Source organism: Rhinopithecus bieti, unplaced genomic scaffold, assembly GCF_001698545.2.
Source record: "Rhinopithecus bieti isolate Rb0 unplaced genomic scaffold, ASM169854v2 scaffold_6513, whole genome shotgun sequence".
NCBI classification, from domain to species: Eukaryota; Metazoa; Chordata; class Mammalia; order Primates; family Cercopithecidae; genus Rhinopithecus; species Rhinopithecus bieti.
This window is the reverse complement of record NW_016805931.1, coordinates 1,168,315-1,189,714: the sequence shown is the minus strand read 5'-3', so window position 1 is coordinate 1,189,714 and position 21,400 is coordinate 1,168,315. Positions and strand designations below refer to the sequence as shown.

At 41.4% G+C, this 21,400-nt stretch overlaps 2 protein-coding genes across 2 annotated transcripts in view; one reads left to right on the top strand and one right to left on the bottom strand.

Annotated features, from left to right (window-relative positions):
• IL31RA (interleukin 31 receptor A) overlaps window positions 1-21,400 on the bottom strand; it is a 79,553-nt gene that overhangs the window by 27,562 nt on the left and 30,591 nt on the right. Inside the window, exons 5-7 of the mRNA XM_017874208.1 lie at window positions 13,534-13,685; window positions 6,179-6,344; window positions 193-272 (exon numbers count right to left, since the gene is read on the bottom strand). Coding sequence (XP_017729697.1) covers window positions 193-272; window positions 6,179-6,344; window positions 13,534-13,685 — 398 coding nt within the window. The remainder of the gene's footprint in view (window positions 1-192; window positions 273-6,178; window positions 6,345-13,533; window positions 13,686-21,400) is intronic.
• On the top strand, window positions 16,977-21,293 carry LOC108530990 (gamma-taxilin-like). Its single transcript, XM_017874209.1, is given in 2 exon segments — window positions 16,977-18,229; window positions 18,231-21,293. Coding segments are annotated over 2 exon segments (1,569 nt in total). The 5' UTR covers window positions 16,977-16,988; the 3' UTR covers window positions 18,559-21,293.

Below are 21,400 nucleotides of genomic sequence, written 5' to 3'. Positions count from 1 at the left end.
GGGAAGGGGAAGGCAAGAGGGGGAGGGAGGGAAGGGGAGGGGAGGGGAAGGGAGAGGAGGGAAGGGAAGAGGGAAGGAAGGGAAGGAAGGGAAAGAAGGGAGGGAAGGGAGGGAAGGGAAGGAAGGGAGAGATGGGAGGGAAGGGAGGGAAGGGGAAGAAAGAGAGAGAAAAATAACCCAGAGGGAGGTCACCTTCCATAACAACCGCACTGGCCTTCTTCCATCCACCTCAGTTGGTTTCAGGACTCTCCACAGTTCCAGGCCACATGGAGCTGTAAGGAACAAGAATGAGGTACTCAACCCAGAGAGAAGGGAGTTGCAAAGGAGACAGGGAAGGTCAGCTGGGCAGTTGGGAAGGATTTGCTCGAGGGAGCCAGTAGGAATAAGGTGAGGAGTGGAGGGATGGCAGCCTTGCAATGACCAAAGATGTCTTCATTTTGTGGTCAAGGAACTGGAATCAACCAAAGATAAAAAATAAAACTGCTCTTGAGTCTGATGACTTAACGTAAGATAAAGGAAAAGCATAATAGGCCCCACTGTAATATAATTTGTCACCCAAATCTAGATCAAATGTGACTATCTCATGTCCTCTAGACATAATGTATATATTAAAGCTGGGAATGACACAGATAACTCACATATCATATAAATATGATACAATTTATACCAAGTCTGCTTCCAAAAAAAAAAAAAACTACATACTTAAGATGTTATAAAATATAAGAAAAAATTAAATGACAAAGGAACAAGAAAATAAGCTTCACTAGGTCCCCCCTTGAGCTCTAAATTTAATGCTGGTTTTTCTAAAATAAAAAAGAATCACACTGAGGTGCCTATTTCTTGTGGCCCAATAAAAAGGAAACCTAGAAATTCGTATGAAGGGAAACTATTTTCTGGCTACGAACACTGAAATCATAAATGGAATTTATCATGTGGATATTTTCAAAAAGGACACAGAGTAACGTAAAAGCCAATATCTGCAATCCCAATAGAGCAAAAGCACAGAAATATCATATATGCTCATTTTTCATAGTTGTTTTCCATAAATAGCTAGGGCATAAATCCTGACACATGCCTTTTTCCAGTAAACAACAGTCTGAGACAACAGTCCAAGTGTACAGGCTTCTGATGATCTAATCATACAGGGATGAAACTTACAAAAAACAAGGAATTTACATTTCACTTGATTTCTGGACAGTATATCTCAAATATCCTGTCTCAAGCAAGTTTTGTCAAGAGATGGCTCACTGGCAATTTATAGTTGAACGCCCTGACATGCACCTGAGATATCAAAATACTGAGCTACTGATTAAAGAGTGACCCACCCACCTTAGCCATGAGAGGAAAGCAGAGAGTTCTAAACAAATGTCAAGAAGGCTAGTGGCCCACGATTTGGAGAAGAGAGTAAATGTCCCTAGTCAAAGCTGCAGTAGTTGCACTCTGAATTTTTTCTTGAGGAAGTCACATGGCTGCAGATAATGTAATTAGGTCCACAAAGAATGAGTCTACCACTCAGACCAAGATCTAAACTATTTTTTAGAAGTAAGAGATTGTCTTCAGGGATCTTTTAAATTGTAGGTGATTGGATATCTTAAAGTAAAATTACTGGCTGGGTGCCGTGGCTCATGCCTGTAATCCCACCACTTTGGGAGGCCGAGGCAGGTGGATCACTTGAGGTCAGGAGTTTGAGACCAGCCTGGCCAATGGTGAAACCCTGTCTCTACCAAAAAATATAAAAAATTAGCCGGGTGTGGTGGTATGTGCCTGTAATCCAAGCTACTTGGGAGGCTGAGGCAGGAGAATCGCTTGAACCCGGGAAGCGGAGATTGCAGTGAGCCGAGATCGTACCATTGTACTCCAGCCTGGGCAACAGAGGGACCCATGTCTCAAAAAATAAAAAAATGAAACAAAAAGAAAAATAAAAGTAAAATTACTGAACTCCAACTAAAGACAATCTTATAATGAGGAAAATGTACCAAGTACAATTGAGTTAATGACTTGTTTTGCCTTCAATGGAGAGTCACATTTCTACAACTACTCTTGCAGAAGCTAAAGTCTAGTTAACACAGTCTAGCTGTTAGACCCAGGATCTCCCAATGAGATGTATTAAATGCAATTCTATTAGAATTGTTTATAAGGAGATTGAAATGTGTTGACTTTACATATTACTTCATCTAAATCCCGCTGACGTGTTGTCTCAAAAGTTCTGCCAGGAGTTTTCTGATTTCTCAAAAGCTTTTATTGAATCAGAAGACAGAACAGCCAGTACTCAAGTTTCTCAGACAGGAAGCAACAGGCTGGTTTCAGTGAGATGTAAGCAGTGGCCAAGTTCCTCACAGAAGACAGCCTTTGTACAGGGCTACAAAGTCATTAGACCTTCCAAGGAAACGCACAAGATTAGAGGGACATTCACTCCATCTCTCACATGCAGAATCTCTCTGTTCCAATCACGTGGAGAGTCAAACTCAGGGCCAGTAATTTTGAGAGTAAGAAAAAAAAAAATCTAAAGACAAGCTGTTCATTATTACCCAGTCCTAAATATTCATCTCAAGGACAGATACAGGCAAAACTAAACTGCTTATTAAATAATCATTCCAGGCACTTGACTAGAAATATGAGTGAAATTCTTCTTGGATTTAGCCCATAGGCTAGCCGGGCATGGTGGCACATGCCTGCAGTCCCAGCTACTCGGGAAGTTGAGGTGGGAGGATCACTTGAGCCTGGGTGGTAGAGGCTGCAGTGAGCTGAGATCTCACCACTACATTTCAGACTGGGTGACACAGTGAGACCCTGTCTCAAAAAAAAAAAACCCATAGGCAGTCATTTGTTTTCATAGATGGTAATGACAAATGAGTTTAAATGGATATTTTCTTCTTTCATCGAGGTCACTATTTCCTGCAAATATGGTCCAAAGAGAAATAGTCTTCTCAGTATAGACTTCCCACAGATGCAGGTGTTAGTGAAACCACTGCCTCACTAGCATGTAAGTCTTCTATGGTTATTATAGCCAGCTTTCCATTAACCATAAATTGATAATGGATTTTCAGTTTAATCAGAGGGGGAAAAGTAAGGACTCTGAAAAAAAAATAACAAAATTAAAATTTTCCAAATCAACCAAAATATCTATGTATTCGAAGGCATCAATTCTCTGGATTAATACAGCAACAATTGATGCTATACTATTTCTATTACAATATGGGTATCCCCACAGTGACCACCAGTTAGACATATACAGGTACCCCTCCTGAAGAACAACAATAATAAAAGCTAACTCTTAGCAAGTGTCAGTTTCTGTGAATTTTCTCATTTAATGCCCACAGTCCTGTCATTTCTGAAGCATAGAGAAATTAAGCAGGTATTCAATATCACAAGTTTTTAAGAAATAAAGCCAGGATTTGAATCAAATTATATCTGTATCATGTAGTGAGTAGATTGCCTAAATATAGGTAAATAACTTTAATAATCAATATATTGAAATCCAAAAGAAAATAGGCAGTGCTTCACATTCAACTTAGAATACATGTTTTCAAACAATTAGAAAGGTTTGAAGTGGTATGCATTAAACAAGTGGCATTTCATTGAAATAGGAAAACATGTGCTTTATAAATTTGAAAACAATAAAGGAGGATTTGCTGGGGGTTGGGGGGTGCATTTTAATCAGTTTCTTCTGGGATCCTGAAAAAAGGAAGAAGGACAAAAGCAAAAGTTCTCTAGTGGTGACTTGCATAAATAAGTGTTGATTTGGTTTAATTAGCAAAAGGCATAGGTAACACCAGCATCTGGTGTTTGCTAATTAAATCAAGTTAGGTGAACTAATAAATCAGATAAAATAGTAAATCTTGTTTTTGGCAGCAAAACAAGCTGAGAAAACTGACACAAGGGACTGGCTGGTCTGTGAGGAGCTTGAGACTCTAAGCCACGATGGCACCAGGAGGTCACTAGAAAGAAGAGTGACAGCCATGGCAGGGGAGGAGCTAGGTAAAACACAACGGCACCCAAGGGAGCACTTAATCATCAGCTTGCCTGCTGAAAAGTGAGGCAAAGGAAGAGAACTATTTGCTGAATGATACTGCATGAACATCTCTGGTGGGGAACACAACATTCAGAAGGCATCAAATTGGTTTCAGACATCTGACCATAGGGGTGAATGCATCAAACATCTGTTAATACTAGTGTTAATACTGGAAACTCAACCAGGATCCAAAGGAATAAATCATTATTGTGTGGATGAGGTAGCACAGAAGTTGACCCCAGATGTTATCTGAGACTAGTCTGCAACTTGGGTATGAGACTGAAATCTCATTTTCTATTACAATATGGGTATCCCCAAACCACCTGAAATCATGAGGCCTGAAATCATGGCAATGGGGGAATTCATATTCTAAAACTCACATCCCTTATAAATAAATAAGGTTAAACCCTCAGAGGAAGGTTAGAAGGGTGGGCATTTTAAAATTGCTTGTCCATAATTCAGAAGAAGAAGTGTGGCCATCACTAGGTATGTATCCAATTAATCATTCATTTACTGTGTTAGGCTGAACAATGGCCCCAAAACATCTCGTCCAAATCCCTGGAACCTGTAAATGTTTCCTTATATGGTAAAAGGCACTTTGCAGATGTGATTAAGTTAAGGATCTTGAGATGGGGACATTATCTTGGATTAGCCAGGTGGGTCCTAACTGTGATCACAAAAGTCCTTATAAGAGGGAGGCAGAGAGGTTTGACACACAAGAGCGGGGAAAGGTGATGTGATGATGGTGGGATAAGTTTTATAGATGGAGGAAGGACCACAAGCCAAAGAATACAGGCAGCCACTAGAAACTGGAAAAGGCAAGGAAACAGATTCTCCACTCAGAGTCTCAGAAGGAAACAACCCTGCTGACATCTTTACTTTAGCCCAGTGAAGCTGATTTTGGACATCTGACTTCCAGAGCTATGAAAGAATACATTTGTGTTGCATTAAGCCACTAAATTTGTATTGTTATAGCAGCAATAGAAAACTGATACATTCATCACACATTTATTGATCACCTACTGAGGGTCAGACTCTGGGCAAGACTCTTGAGAAAAGTAACACATGCTGAGTGACCCTGAGCCATTTATTAGTGTCTCTGAAACTCAGTTTCCTCATTTCCAAAATGGGAATGACTCTACATATTTTATTGTGCTCTTAGGAGGATTAAAAATAATAATAGTAGGATAAATAATAAGAATAGGAAATCTAGCAGTTAGTGAATATCTACTATGGGCTAAACACATTATTTCATTTAATCTTTAAAATAATGCTAAAAAAATAGGTACTACTATAAACTTAACTTACATATTATATTTCAATATAGAAAAGGGGAACAAATGTGAGGAAATTTCTGAGAATGGACTGAGAGATTAGGTATCTTGCCCAAAGATACCTGGCTTGGGATTTAAGCCAAGCCCACTGACGGGAAGCGTTGCTCTTAATGACCATACTGACACTTAGTAAGCGCTTGATCAACCTGCAATCCATGCCTCTTTCCTTTCCTCACTGTCATTAAAGATGTGATTTTTAAAAAAATTTAATTAGTTACACCTTTATTTTGAGTAGTAGCTCCAGGGTTCACAATATATATCTTTAATTTATCACAGGACACCTTCAAATTATATGATACTGGCGGGGCGCAGTGGCTCACGCCTATAATCCCAGCACTTTGGGAGGCCAAGCTGGGTGGATCACCTGAGGTCAGGAGTTCAAGACTAGCCTGGCCAACATGGTGATATCCCATCTCTACAAAAAATACAAAAATTAGCCGGTCGTGGTGGTGGGCCCCTGTAATCCCAGCTACTTGGGAGTCTGAGGCACAAGAATTTCTTGAACCCGGGAGGTGGTGGTGGCAGTGAGCCGAGATCACACCACTGCACTCCATCCTGGGTGACAGAGCGAGACTCCATCTCAAAAACAAAACAAAACAAATGATATGATATCCTTTCATGTATAGTACAAGAATCTCATGAGTATTAAAATGTGACCCTTTGCCTTTGGGGCACAAAGTTGTGCAGGCTCACTCTTGGAGGGTACAGGGGGCCCCTGGGGTCATGAGATTCCATGATTCCCAACCAGGACACTTGACAAACCCCACCAAGTCTAGCCCAAAGCAGCCCTACGCCAGAGCAGACAGGAAGGGAATCGCAGGGAGTAGCTTGCCTTCTTCCTCAGTCATTCCCATTTTTTCTTGGCTCCAGTCACTCCAGAACTTTGACTCCTTGACTGCACATCGCAGAGCTACGACATATTCTGTAAAAGCCTGCAGCCCCATAAGGTTGTAGGTTTGGTTTGTATCTTTACGGTTCTTAGCGAAGTTGACTTCCATCTACAAGACAGAGACAGTTCTAAACTGAAATGGAGACTACACATGTTATCCTCCCATGTTCCTCTTCACTACCCAGCTTTTACATTTTTAGAACTACTACTCTTTACTCTTACATTTTTAGAACTAGTAACACTCTAAATCAAATTTTAAAATACATCATTTTCATTAACAGACTTTCATATGTGCCTGGGAACAATTGGTACCTACATAGATATGAACATCTCTGTGAACCACCACCTCCCTCCCCATTTCCTGTATCTAAGCTTATGGGGCAGAGATTCCTACCTCTGGCCTGTCTGAATGAGCAGAGCTCTGCTGCTTGCTGTTCTAGAAGATGCAAGCCTCAAGATCCAGGGCAACCTGAGCCTAGGAGGTGACTCCAACACCTAGAGATACTGCCTCATGGAACTGCAGGAATAGAGACCTTAGCTGCATCAAATGCAATCCTCACATCATGCACGAGACCCAGGAAAGTTAAATAACCATTTAAATGAAAGTTAGAAGATCTGCAGAATAGGACCAGAACATAGATTTCTTCACTCCTAGGCTTTTTCATTTTACCCAAATCTTTCACTTCAAAGCATTGGTCTTTGGGTGACCAGTCAAGCTGCTGAAAGTCTCAACAGCCTGAATGTATAAATTAATTTTGATACTCTCTTGGGGAGGGAAGAGGTAAATAAATCAGTTCTTTTCTCTAGATGTCAGCTTCTCATTGGTAAAGTGAAGGTGTTGCTTTATACAATTTCTGGGACTCAGCTCTCCAAGAGAAACTAAACATTTAGCTATTCCTTTTCTGAGCACAATCATTGTTGCTGCAATATAAACCTTTAGTTCAATATAAACATGTAGCTCAATATAAGCTTTATAAACCTAAAGTTATAAAACCCAAAACCTAAAGGTTTATATAGCTTATTTTGAGCTGATTAATAAAAAATAAACTGCACTGACCGGGTGCAGGTGCGCTCACACCTGTAATCCCCCAGCACTTTGGGAGGCTGAGGTGGGCGGATCACGAGGTCAGGAGATTGAGACCATCCTGGCTAACATGATGAAACGCCATCTCTACTAAAAAAAAAAAAAAAAAAAAAATTAGCCGGGCGTGGTGGTGGGCACTTGTAATCCCAGCTACTCGGGAGGCTGAGGCAGGAGAATGGTATGAACCTGGGAGGTGGAGCTTGCAGTGAGCCGAGATCAAGCCACTGCACCCCAGCCTGGGCTACAGAGAGAGACTCCGTCTCAAAATAAATAAATAAATAAAATAAACTGCACTAATAGACATGTCCATTTAACTACTATGCACACAGCATAGTCCCATGGGATCCTGCAAGAGAAGGAAGTCCTGATACTACTTACATCTATGTCCCAGCTGTGAAAATTAGTACCTAATTGCAGCTCCTGTGCTTTAAGGAAATTGGGCAGAAGGAGGATATGTGTCTATGGCAGAAAGCTGACAACTGCAGATGGACTTTGGAACTCTGTCCAGCTGCAGATGGTCTTTGGAACTCCCAGTCTGGTGAGATGGGGGTGGAACAAGAAAAGGCAATGACACTTTGGGGGCTAAATCCCAGGTTCCCTGAGCATCCTCTTCAAATAGGCCCTGGAGATGCTGTAATGGCAGACTAGGGTTGTGGAGAGCATAACTTGGGACAACCTGTTGTTAGTTAGGGATCCAGTTAGAAAAGGATTAAGACTGCCAGGAAAGGCCCAACCACATGGTGCCCTCCATGTGTGATTTAAAATAAAAATACTAATCCATACAGCAAGTGTAAGGAAGTCTAATAAAGCTCTATTTTACTTTTCACACTTTAAAAAATACATAATATTCTTTTTAATCTTTCAATTTTTCCTCCTGCTTTTTTGTATCCTTAGCACATGCTCAGCCTGTGTGGTGGTTCTTATCACGTTCATGCTCAGAAAGTTCTGCCTAATGTAGCCACAGAAGCCTCTTCCTCCCAGCCTGAGCCTCAGAGGAGATGAAACCACTGCTCAGTCTTTTAAACAAGGTGCCTGTAAGGCTCCTTTACTTTGTTATTTTGTCCAGCCAAGATCCTCTGGCCCTGACAGGGTCCAGGATCAATTGATCCTTTGTATACAGGCTTAGATCTAAAACTTCCCCAGCTCTGCACAGGCAATGGAACCCCTACCAAAATACTAATTAGCTTCATCAGGTTCATTGTTAACAATCTATGCTTTGTGCCAAATCCTAACTCACCCAAAGTGTTTGTCTTAATAGATGAGTCAGAAGTTCTGATACAAAACCTAAATCAAATTCTGTGTGTGTGTGTGTGTGTGTGTGTGTGTGTGTGTGTGTGTGTGTGTGTTTCTCACTCTTTTGCCCAGGCTGGAGTGCAGTGGCACAATCTTGGCTAACTGCAACCTCTGCCTCCTGGGTTCAAGCGATTCTCCTGCCTCAGCCTCCCCAGTAACTGGGGCTACAGGTCCGCACAACCATGCCCAGCTAATTTTTTTTTTTTTTTGAGACAGGGTCTCGCTGTGTCACCCAGGCTGGCGTGCAGTGATCTCGGCTCACTGCAAGCTCCGCCTCCTGGGTTCCTGCCATTCTCCTGCCTCAGCCTTCCGAGCAGCTGGGCCTACAGGCGCCTGCCACTATGCCCGGCTAATTTTTTGTATTTTTAGTAGAGACAGGGTTTCACTGTGTTGGCCAGGATAGTCTCGATCTCCTGACCTTGTGATCCGCCGGCCTCAGCCTCCCAAAGTGTTGGGATTACAGGCATGAGCCACCGCGCCCAGCCACATCTGGCTAATTTTTTTTGTATTTTTAGTACAGACAGGGTTTCACCATGTTGGCCAGGCTGGTCCCTAACTCCTGACCTCAATTTATCCACCCGCCTTGGCCTCCCAAAGTGCTGGGATTACAGGCGTGAGCCACTGCACCCAGTCCATACATCAAATTCTTATAACAGTTTTGAGATCCCTTTCTAAGAGGCTCACATGGCTTTATTATATAAAGGTGCAAACCCTTTAAACTAGGGCCACAAAAGAATCTGGAGGGTGCTGAGGTATGGTCACATGGATGGCAAACCTGGGAGACAGAAAACCTGAGCTTAGGTTTGCAGCTAACAAGCCCTGTGATCTTGAATAGATCATTTAAGTTTTCAACATCTTAATTTCCTAATCTGCAAAAATGGGGATAGCAAGGCCTCAATTACAGGATATTTGCAAGGATTCAATAATTTGGAGTATAAGGAAGCTCTTTGTTACTCACATATCATACAAATATGGGTCTTGTTATATGGACATGTTGGAATTTTAGCATTAGTTTTACATGGCTACACTTAAACAAATATTTATTGAGCACAGGCATGTACCAGGCAAATGGAAAACAGACGAAAGCAAAGATTCCTGCATTTGAAGAACTTACAGTCTAACTGGAAGAGAAAGTTGAAATGCGTTGTTGTTAAGTGCAATGACAGAAGCATGCAGAGGAGGGACCAGGCCCAGGTCCTCAGAAGGAAATATGTCAGGCCTGAGTTCTGAAAGGTGAAGAAATTGGGGTAGGAGAAGAGGTGCAAAAGCAGAGGGTGTTCTAGGAAGAGGCACAGAAAGAGTGAGAGAACATGATGCAAGGGAAACAAGCAATTCAGAATGACCAGAGAGGCAAGAGAGAGAGCGCGAAGGGGTCGGTAGAAGCCAGGTCTCACAGGGTTAACAATTTGGACCCTTTTCCATCAACAATGGAAATCTTTGATAGAAAGTTGGGAAGAGCTGAGTTGGGTTTAACTGGGATTACAACTGAGGATAACTGCATGTATTTGAAAGCTAAGGAGAAAGCCAGGCATGGTGGCTTACACCCATAATCCCAACACTTTGGGAGGCCGAGGCAGGTGGATCACCTGAGGTCAGGAGTTTGAGACCAGCCTGACCAACATGGTGAAACCCCATCTCTACTCAAAATACAAAAAATTAACCAGGTGTGGTGGCGCAAGCCTGTAATTCCAGCTACTCAGGAGGCTGAGGTAGGAGAATCACTTGAACCCCGGAGGTGGAGGTTGCAGTGAGCCAAGATTGTGCCATTCCGCCATTCACTCCAGCCCAGGCAACAAAAGTGAAACTCCATCCCCAAAAAAAAAAAAAAAAAAAAAAGAAAAGAAAGAAAGAAAGAAAGAAATCTAAGGAGAGAGAAAGAGTAGTACAGACTTCCACCTTCCTTCCTGCATCCTCCAGGAAAACAGGAGGCAGGACATTTTACCTTGGGGACTGGAAGGAAGGAAGCAGATGTAGAAGAGTACAGATGTAGGTGAGTTTGTCAAAGAGACAGGGTACAGGCTGCCAAGGGTTGGGTAGTTTATACTTGTTGCCCTCACTTAGTGTTGTATGTGGTATAGTAATTTTCCAGAGGGACTCTAGTCCTGGTTTATTTTTCTTGTTGAATCCTATCCCAGCAGCTGTAGTGACTCTGAGCTCATCAAATAGAAGGAATTAAGGGTTTACAGCCAGTAGATTATCCCAGAAGTTTCTCAGGTTCACGGATACCATGACATGTGGTATGAAGAGGAGCTTGTGCTGTACCAGGGACTGCCCCGCTTAGGGGTTCCCCAAACTATGATTATTGAATCTAATGTTCCACTAGGCAGGTTCAAAGAGAATGGTGCCAGAGCCGGCTTAGAAAGGAAGCTGGGGGGAGAAGTGGCCACTACCATCTCTCTGAACATAGTGATAGAGGCAGAAGGCAGATAAGGGGGTTTCCCAGAGAATCTCCGACCCGCCCCACAAGTGTTTACATCAGATGCTTTTGTGCAGATGGGGAAACCTGCCCAGGGTCTTGTCCGCGCATGCCCACAACGGACTGGGGAATCCGTCCGTCCGTGCACTGGGAGAATGGGGTGGAGCCACGGGAAGTTCACACCTTGTGCAGGGGGAAGGAGCCTGGACGCTTCAGCTCCTGTGTGGTGGCCTGGTATTCAATCTGTGAGATGGTAGCCTGTTAGTAGGAGCCCATCTCGCTTTGCTGAGAGTTTTTTTCTCTTGTTTCCTTTTCGCCCAATAAATTCCTCTCTCCTCACCCTTCAATGTGTCCGCGTGCCTAATTTTTCTTGGTGACACAAGAACCCGGATTTAGCTGATCTAAGGAGCAAAAATTCTGCATCAATAGGACAAATAATGCTTTACTGAAAGAGTTCCAGACAAGGAGACGGTGCTGCAGTAAACAGGGTGTCTGTGGGTTTCCACAAGGGAAAGGGTCGCATGATAGCCTCCTGGACAAGATAAAAAAAAGTAGCCTGAATGACGATAGTGGTAATTAGGTATATTCATAGAACCCTAAATAAATGACCATATCCAAAGGAGGGGTTGATCCTCTGGATGGTTTCTACTGGTTTACCACAGGGCTCTGATGTAGTCACCATTTTTATTAATAATTAGATAAAGGTATAGAAGGAAGTGTTATCAAATCTGGAGATACTGAAAGTTAAAAAGTAAAAAGTTAATCATAAGTTTTGGACCAAACAGGATTCTAAATAGGCTGGAATGACAGATAAGACCGACATGAAGAAATTCAGTAAGAATAAATAAAACACCTGAACTTAGGTTAAAAATCAACAAACGATAAGATAGTAGAGGTATGTTTTACTAGTAAGTCTTCAGGAGGTAAAAAGTCTTAAAGGTTTAATTAGCCAATAGTTGATTAGAAGTCAACAATGTGGCTGCTCATGACGGCTCACACCTGTAATCTCAGTACTTTGGGAGGCTGAGGGAGGAGGATCACTTAAGACCAAGAGCTCGAGACCAACTTGGGCAACACTACAAAAACAAATTAAAAATCAGCCAGGCATGGTGGCACATGCCTGTAGTTTCAGCTACTCGAGAGGCTGAGGCAGGAGGATCATCTGAGTCCAAGAGTTCAAGGCTGCAATGAGCTGCGATCACATCACTGCACTCCAGCCTGGGTAACGGAGTGAGACCCTGTCTAAAATTTATAAAAAGGCAATAAATATGAGATGATTACAAAAAGGTGATACAATTTCAGGCTGCACTGATGGAAACTGCAGAATATTTTCCGGACTTTGAGGTAAGAAAACATTTCCTAAGACACAAAAGGCATGAAGCATAAAGATAAAGACAGATAAAATTTAACCATATTAAAATTAAGTGACTGTTCCTCAAAAGTCACCATTAAGAGAGTGGAACGTCATGCCACATAGTGAAAGATGTGTGCCATACACGTAACAAATAAGACTCATAAACAGAATATATAAGGAATGCCTACAAATCAGTTGAAAAATCAGGCAGACCAGCCAATAGAGAAAACATGCAAAAGGCTTAAATCAGCACTTCCAGAAGAAGGAATCCAAAGGGCCAATAAACATATGAAAAGGTATGTAACTTCATTAAAATTCAGGTCAATGCAAATTAAAGTCACCATTCCATCATGTTCAGACCATGGGATACTACACAGCAATGAAGATTAATAAACTACAGTATTATATAGCATGAATAAGTCTTAAAAGCACAATATTGAGAGATAGAAGCCAAACATTAGAAAACACAAAATGTATGGATTCCCTTTATATGCTCCTCTATTTCTACTGGGCGCTCCTTCAGGATGAAGGAGGAGGGCTCAAGGAAAGAGGGCATAGTCTTTTAAACTATGTTCTTCAGTGATGCAGGCTTAAATGGTAAAAAATGAAAGCAAAGAAGATTACCACAAAAATCAGGGCAACAGTTAGCTCTCACGGAGGTCATGAGCAAAGGGCAAGCAGTGGGCTCTGGCATCCTGGAGATGTTCTATTCTTGACTGCAGTGGTTTCTATATGAGCACTGACTTAGTAATTTGTTAAATGCAATATTTATGTTTTGTTCACCTTTCCAAATGTATGTTATACCTCATGATTTTATAAAGGGTCAGAAAAATAAAAAATAAAATGGCCAAACCATAGACTCTCTGGTAGCCCCACAGCCAGACACAAACTTGGATATAATGCAAAAGTAAATTTCTCACTCTTTATTGTGTCCCTGCACTCAGAAGGCAAAAATGCCTATTGTAGAACACTCTTCCAAACTAAAAGGTCCAGAAGGAAAAATGGAACACTAGGAAGAAAAGTACTTCCTAGTGTCTCTCTTCTATTTTCAATGTAAAAAGTGAAATAATGATTCCAGGTCAAGAATAGTTGTCAATGATTCTTTTCCTCTGGGCCTCTAATAGGAACATTATTATAACGGCATAACTTACCCAGCTGGTACTATTGACTGTCCTGAATCGAAGTGCATATTTTAAATCAGATGAAACAGGCGCCAACTCAGGCTTTATCCATTCAATCTGAATCATTCGTTTGATGCCCAAAACTGGTTTCACACTGAAAATCTCAGGTGGTTCAGTTTTCGCTGAAAATAAAAATCATACAACTCTTGTATTTGCAAAAAGATAAGAATTTGCTAATAGCATCCATCCAAAATTGAAAAAAGAAAAAACCTTAGAAAGGAAATGATAGTTTATTGTGGTCTGCTATATGAATGAAGTGGCATTTGCAAGGCAGTACAAAAGGAATGTCGGCCCCCCCAACCCCAACACCTCTGAAAAAGGAACACCCAGTGAAAAAAGGATGCATTCCTGTGATTTTTCAGCAAATCCGCCTCTTATTGATTGGGTCATATGCTACGCCAAGCAGAAAGGAGGTAAAAAGAGACCACAGAACCAGAAAATAGGCTGTCTCTCTTATTTACTCTCACCTCCCCTAGGCCTCTCCTTCCTTGACCTCCAGGATGATGGAATACCCACTATAAACACTATCAAATAACTCTCATTTTCCTTCCACATTGCAAACACTCTAGCCCCAAATTTCTCTCTGAAAATATGCATTTTTCTAGTTATAAAAGTAGCATATGCTTATTATACAACTTTTTTTAAGTGTAGAAAATACAAAGAAAAGTAAAATCATCCATTATCCCATCAACCAGAGATAACCCTTATTACCATTTTGGTATATTTCCTTTCAGCTGTTTTCTGTATAATTATTTGCATTATCTTTTAAACAAAATTGATATTATGCTAAATAAAGCTTTCGTTTTTTTAAAATATGCAATCAGCATGTATCACCTTCTATTAATAATTCTTCAAAACATGATTTTTAAGGTTCATAATATTCTACTTTATGGATTAACATAATTTTTTGACTTATGTTCTATTATTGCACATTCATAGTATTACAGTAGGTAGCTAATCAGGCATGAGCAGGACAGGAGAGGGCACCCCCTACACACCACCAGGAAAGTCAGGTGACCATCAGGTGATGCTCAGACGGTTGTCACGCTGCCTTGCAAACCTAATAATTGGCTGCAGCCAGCAACAGGGAAAGGCCGTTTCCCAATAAATACAAACATCTGTAACTAGTGATTGGCAGCTCCAAAATAAGATCTCAAGAATTGGGCCGGACACAGTGGCTCACAATCCCAGCACTGTGGGAGGCTGAGGCAGGCGGATCAAGAGGTCAGGGTTCAAGATCAGTCTGGCCAATACAGTGAAACCCCATCTCTACTAAGAATACAAAAATTAGCCAGGCGTGGTGGCAGGTGCCTGTAATCCCAGCTACAGGAGGCTGAGGCAGGAAAATCACTTGAACCCAGTAGGTGGAGGTTGCAGTGAGCTGAGATTGCACCACAGCACTCCAGCCTGGGCGACACAGCAAGACTCCGTCTCAAAAAAAAAAAAGAAACAAAAACTCAGGAATTGGGCGAGTGGGCTCAAGCATGGGCATTAAGAGGCAAAATGGCAGAGTTTAACTGGTATATGAGCTTCTGGGGGCATTCCATTGGAAAAGGGAAGAATGCCTCAGGTGAGCATGCGTACGACTCCAGCATGCGTACGACACTGCGCATGCTCACTTCCTAAGTGCTAGCTGGCCAACGTGCAAGTGGGCAGATCACACCGTAAGGGAAGAATCAAGGGAAATGGGACACAAGGTGCCAGAAGTAGGCCAGCGTAGAAAACCCTAAGTCCAAGTTCAGATGGGGCACTTGACCTCCAAGACGCCCACTTGGCCCTCTTCCAAGTGTTGTTTACCTTCTTTCCATTCCTGCTCTAAAACTTTTTTCTTTTTTTTCTTTTTTTCTTTCTTTTTGAGATGGAGTCTCGCTCTGTCACCCAGGCTGGAGTGCAGTGGCGCGATCTCGGCTCCCTAGAAGCTCCACTTCCCAGGTTCACATCATTCTCCTCCCTCAGTCTCCCAAGTAGCTGGGACTACAGGCGCCTGCCACCATGTCTGGCTACTTTTTTGTATTTTCAATAGGGACAAGGTTTTACCATGTCAGCCAGGACGGTCTCGATCTCTTGACCTCACGATCTGCCCGTCTTGGGCTCCCAAAGTGCTGGGATTACAGGTGTGAGCCACCACACCCGGCCTCTAAAGCTTTTTAATAAACTTCCACTCCTGCTGTAAAACATGCATCGGTTTCTTCTTCTGTCCTATGCCCCTCAGTTGAATTCTTTCTTCTGAGGAGGCAAGAACTGAGGTTACTGCAGACTCATTTGGATTTGCTGCAGGTAACTCAGATAACTTCCACCACTAACAATAGTGTTTCTAATTTTTCATTTAAAACTTCTTAAGGACAAAGGCTGGACTTGATCACAGAGTCTAGAATTAACACCTGACATTTAGCAGGTATCAAATGTTTGTTAAGCGAATGAGTAAATGGATGATAGTTGAATTTCCCTTTACATCTCTGATGGTTTCCTTAGACCCCTTAGCATTGGCTGACTGAGTAAAAGGGCATGACTGTTTTTAGGGCTGCTGTCACACAGTGCCATTTTGCTTACCAGAAAGGTTATACTAATTTCAGTTTCCATCAACATTGTATGAATACCCATTCACCACACTCTTGCTAGCTAGAATTGAATAGTATTATCTTTTTAGTCTTTGTAATACTGTTTTTTTAATTTTAAAATTTTAATTTTGTGAGTACATAGTTGGTGTATATATTTATGGAGCATATGAGCTGTTTTATGCAATGTAAAATAATCACATCATGGAGAATGGGGTCTTTGTAATTCTTGAAGAGTTTTGGAAAGCAAAATCCCTACTTAGAGACATGGACTTTAAAACATTAACTGGGTAAAAATATTCAGAAAGCTCTTGGTAGCTACTCAAAAAATAATCTGTACTGATGCCTGGACTAAAGGGTGATCATCAATCCGTGTGGCCACTAGTAAGTAGAGCTGTATACAATAAACATATTAAATATTTCCATAAAATTACTGATACGTATTGAGCACTTGATAAGTATTTTTTTAGGTGAATCATTTTGTTGAATCCTTTCAACCACCTAACATTTATTATATCCATTCTACAGAAGATAAAACTGGTATTGGAAAAGGGAAAATAACTTTCTAATAAGAAGCCAATCTAAGACTCATTTGTATCCACACCAAAGTTCCTGCCCTTACTCATTACACTAAACTACCTCCAGTCAGAATAAACACAAATACCTAGTGTAGTTCCACTTAACTCTAATACTCTGTCACCAAGAAGATAGAAGGTATTAGTTACTCCTCTGAATAAAAATGGCTCTCAGAATATCTCATTAAGAACTGATTTATATCAAGTGACATCAGCAAAATGGCAGACTAGGTAGCTCTATGTTCTTATTCTCCCATGAAAAGATTAAAAAAGGTTTGGCTGCTGCCGTCACCTCATGGCGACGCGGGTAGAGGAGGCAGCGCGGGGAAGAGGCGGCGGCGCCGAAGAGGCGACAGAGGCCGGACGGGGCGGACGGCGACGCAGCCCGCGGCAGAAGTTTGAAATTGGCACAATGGAAGAAGCTGGAATTTGTGGGCTAGGGGTGAAAGCAGATATGTTGTGTAATTCTCAATCAAATGATATTCTTCAACATCAAGACTCAAATTGTGGTGGCACAAGTAACAAGCATTCATTGGAAGAGGATGAAGGCAGTGACTTTATAACAGAGAACAGGAATTTGGTGAGCCCGGCATACTGCACACAAGAGTCAAGAGAGGAAATCCCTGGGGGAGAAGCTCGAACAGATCCCCCTGATGGTCAGCAAGATTCAGAGTGCAACAGGAACAAAGAAAAAACCTTAGGAAAAGAAGTTTTGTTACTGATGCAAGCCCTAAACACCCTTTCAACCCCAGAGGAGAAGCTGGCAGCTCTCTGTAAGAAATATGCTGATCTTCTGGAGGAGAGCAGGAATGTTCAGAAGCAAATGAAGATCCTGCAGAAGAAGCAAGCCCAGATTGTGAAAGAGAAAGTTCACTTGCAGAGTGAACACAGCAAGGCCATCTTGGCAAGAAGCAAGCTAGAGTCTCTTTGCAGAGAACTTCAGCGTCACAATAAGACGTTAAAGGAGGAAAATATGCAGCAGGCACGAGAGGAAGAAGAACGACGTAAAGAAGCAACTGCACATTTCCAGATTACCTTAAATGAAATTCAAGCCCAGCTGGAGCAGCACGACATCCACAACGCCAAACTCCGACAGGAGAACATCGAGCTGGGGAAGAAGCTGAAGAAGCTCATCGAACAGTATGCACTGAGGGAAGAGCACATTGATAAGGTGTTCAAACATAAGGAACTGCAACAACAGCTCGTGGATGCCAAACTGCAGCAAACTACACAACTGATAAAAGAAGCTGATGAAAAACATCAGAGAGAGAGAGAGTTTTTATTAAAAGAAGCGACAGAATTGAGGCACAAATACGAACAAATGAAACAGCAAGAAGTACAACTAAAACAGCAGCTTTCTCTTTATATGGATAAGTTTGAAGAATTCCAGACTACCATGGCAAAAAGCAATGAAGTGTTTACAACCTTCAGACAGGAAATGGAAAAGATGACAAAGAAAATTAAAAAACTGGAAAAAGAAACAATAATATGGCGTACCAAATGGGAAAACAATAATAAAGCACTTCTGCAAATGGCTGAAAACAGTCCGTGATAAAGAGTACAAGGCCCTTCAAATAAAACTGGAACGGTTAGAGAAGCTGTGCAGGGCTCTTCAAACAGAAAGGAATGAGCTCAATGAGAAGGTAGAAGTCCTGAAAGAGCAGGTATCCCTCAAAGCGGCCGACAGGGATTTAGCAACATCTGTGATACAGCCCTGTGCTGCTCTGGATTCTCACAAGGAGCTGAACACTTCCTCGAAAAGAGCCCTGGGAGCGTACCTGGAGGCCGAGTCCAAGAGCCAGAGAAGCGCCGTGCAAAAGCCCCCGTCCACAGGCTCTGCTCCGGCCATTGAGTCGGTTGACTAAGATGAGGTGTGATCACTGTATTGAGAGATATATTTTGTGTATAACTTTCTCTGTTAGTAGTTAACTATTGGTTTTGTGGTGAAAATTTTCTTACTTTTTCTACCATATCTGTATTTTCTTAGAACTACTGGACTTACGTGGTATAGGAGGCTGCTTAGCAGTTTTGAATAGTTTAATCTATAAATTTTCCTCGGCTGTGTTGCACATCGGCCTCATCCTCCCTCCACTGGAATGCACGTGTTCACTGCCTTGTCCTTTCTCTCCCTGCTACTTGCACATTATCATCCTAATGAAAATTTCACTGACAGGGCCAACCATTACAAGGGAACTTTGTTCTGACGATGGTTCCTTAATGTGAAAACAATATTAATTTAAACGTCTTAGGTCCCCCCAATTAATATTATTCAAAAAAAGAAAATACCAAGGTGATTAGTTTTGTCTAATAACCCATTTAAATGCCAAGTAAAAATAAAACTCTAACATTGGGTCAGAAACAAGCATATTTGACTGAAATTAGCTTTTTGAAAATATATCTTGGGACAAATTGAGATGGCCACATGGCTAGATTCCAAGTTTCAGCAGAATATGTATATAAAGATGTCACTTGTCGACAAAATAGTATATGCAGGCAAATCACTAGACAAATAAGCTTAGTGTTTATGTGACTGAACAGTCATCCCGCTTTGGTTTCAGGTGTGGGATTTGGACCATGAGGGGCTCCCGTAGAGGATGGTGGTTTGTGTTTGATTCTGATTTGGGATTTGAGTACATATTCTCCACTTCCCATAGAAGGTCACTTATTCTTTGAAAACTGGTGTTCATGTTTGCTGTTCAATGAAGTCCCTTGTCAAAGACAAGGATGGTCATTTCACGTGTAGCTTTCACTAGGCAGAAGTTTCTCCAATACTTTCTGGCTGCTTGAAAGCTATTACAAAAGGTCCACCAGCAAAATACTCCAGGTTTTTCAAAAGGTAATTTTCATTATGGATCAGTAGTACCAACTGAAATTGATTTTCATTTGCAAAGCAAACACTGGCACCAACATTTTTACTTTGGGAAGACTTGGCAGAGTGTTAGTCAGGATCTATTACTTATGTGTTCAGTCTGTTTCTTACCCCCTTCTTAGTTACCATCTCTTTTTTAAGGAGGAAAAAAAAAAGCCACAGTATTATCAAGGTCTCTACACTTGGAATGGGGGAACATTTGAAATTAAGCACGTAACTTTTGAATTAGTTCTTTGTTTCAATGTTGAATGTGGCTCAGTTATGCAGATGATTAATCAGGCTGCACTGATGGAAGTTTGGACTTTGTCCCTGGTATAATTTGCATTGAAATGCTTTATGAAATAAAAGGTTCTACTAGAACTGATGTTAGCACATTCCACTGAGCAAAACTATCAGACTGACACTTGTTAAACTGCTTACTGGACTGAATAAACTGTTTTGTCCAGTTAAAAGGGTTTTCTCTTTGTTACAAGTTTTATTTGTAAAGTCCTTTCACATTCATGGTCTAAACTGGGTTGAAAGAATTGATAATTGTCCAACAGATAGGAAACTGCCTGGAGTGGAGGGTTGTATCTAAGCCTCCACCATCAGTCATGTTAATTCAAGGGGCCAAACAGTGGAGGAAAAGATATCTACAAAGTAGATTATCTAATTACCATTCAAAATGAGTCAGAAACAAAAAACAATACCCTCCAACACCCTCTTATGAGTACACCCCGTTCTGCTACTAAAGAAACACTAGGCTCATTTCCCTGGGTGGGTGGGGGGGAAAATGCAGGTATAGATCAGAAATATAATCTACCTTAAAATTAGTACTAATGATCACATTTCACAAGAACTCTGCTGGATGTACCGCTCTTAACATTAAGCCATTTGTGTAGCCCACCACATTTCTTTGTGGTGCTTGTCCTGTGTGGAAGATTGTAAATCTTGGGCCTTTTGCATACTTCCAAGGGCTTTAAAGCAATGTGATTAACCGTACTTGGCCTGCTGCTTTTGGCTTACTTTGTATTTTTAGCTAGATGCTACTGTAGTGTTGAAGGGATATGGATTCTGTCTGGGATGCATCTGTTCCTTTCAGAACCCTTCCTCCCATTACCCTGTGAATAAAAACAAATGGGGACCCTCTGAGAAGGACATCTTCCTACAGTGATCACCTCACCAGCCCAGTGTTGTGGCTTTGTAGCACACCCCCTATCATATTCTAGAATACTGTAATGCTACTAGGCTGGCCCAGAAAAGGTTTAAATGTTGAATTCACTTAAGTTGCATTTGTTGCACCATCATGGAATCATGATGTGTATTATTTATAGTGGCAGTAGACTCCAAGGTGTAGAGAAAACTTGGGTCTTGGGTAATATGGACCATTTCATCCTCAGACTTGTTAGGAGTACATTTCTTGGTCTTGAGACCAGTATTCTTCAGTTACGTATGCAACTGCCTTTATTACACCTGGTTATCACAATTCAATTCTCAGGTGTTGCAGAAAATCTACCTCTTTCAGACTGTAGATGGAAATAACCGTGAAAAAATGATGCAGATATCTTCTAGTTTGTGCTAAACACACTGCTTTATTTTTACAGCCCACATCTTTCATTGAGGATACGAATTGTTAAGAGGCAGTCTTGTTTTGCTTTTCAAAGACATTTTGTAGAGATTTTTCACTAATGTGAATCTGATTTTATCTACTTGATTCTGTATAGATTAAGTAAATATGTATGATAAACTTAACAGCTTCTGTGTATTCTTTTATTATCCATGTGGCCTTAACTGTACGAGTCCAAAGGTACCATTTTACCCATTTCTACTCAAAAAGTAGGACCCCCCCACCACCCCCC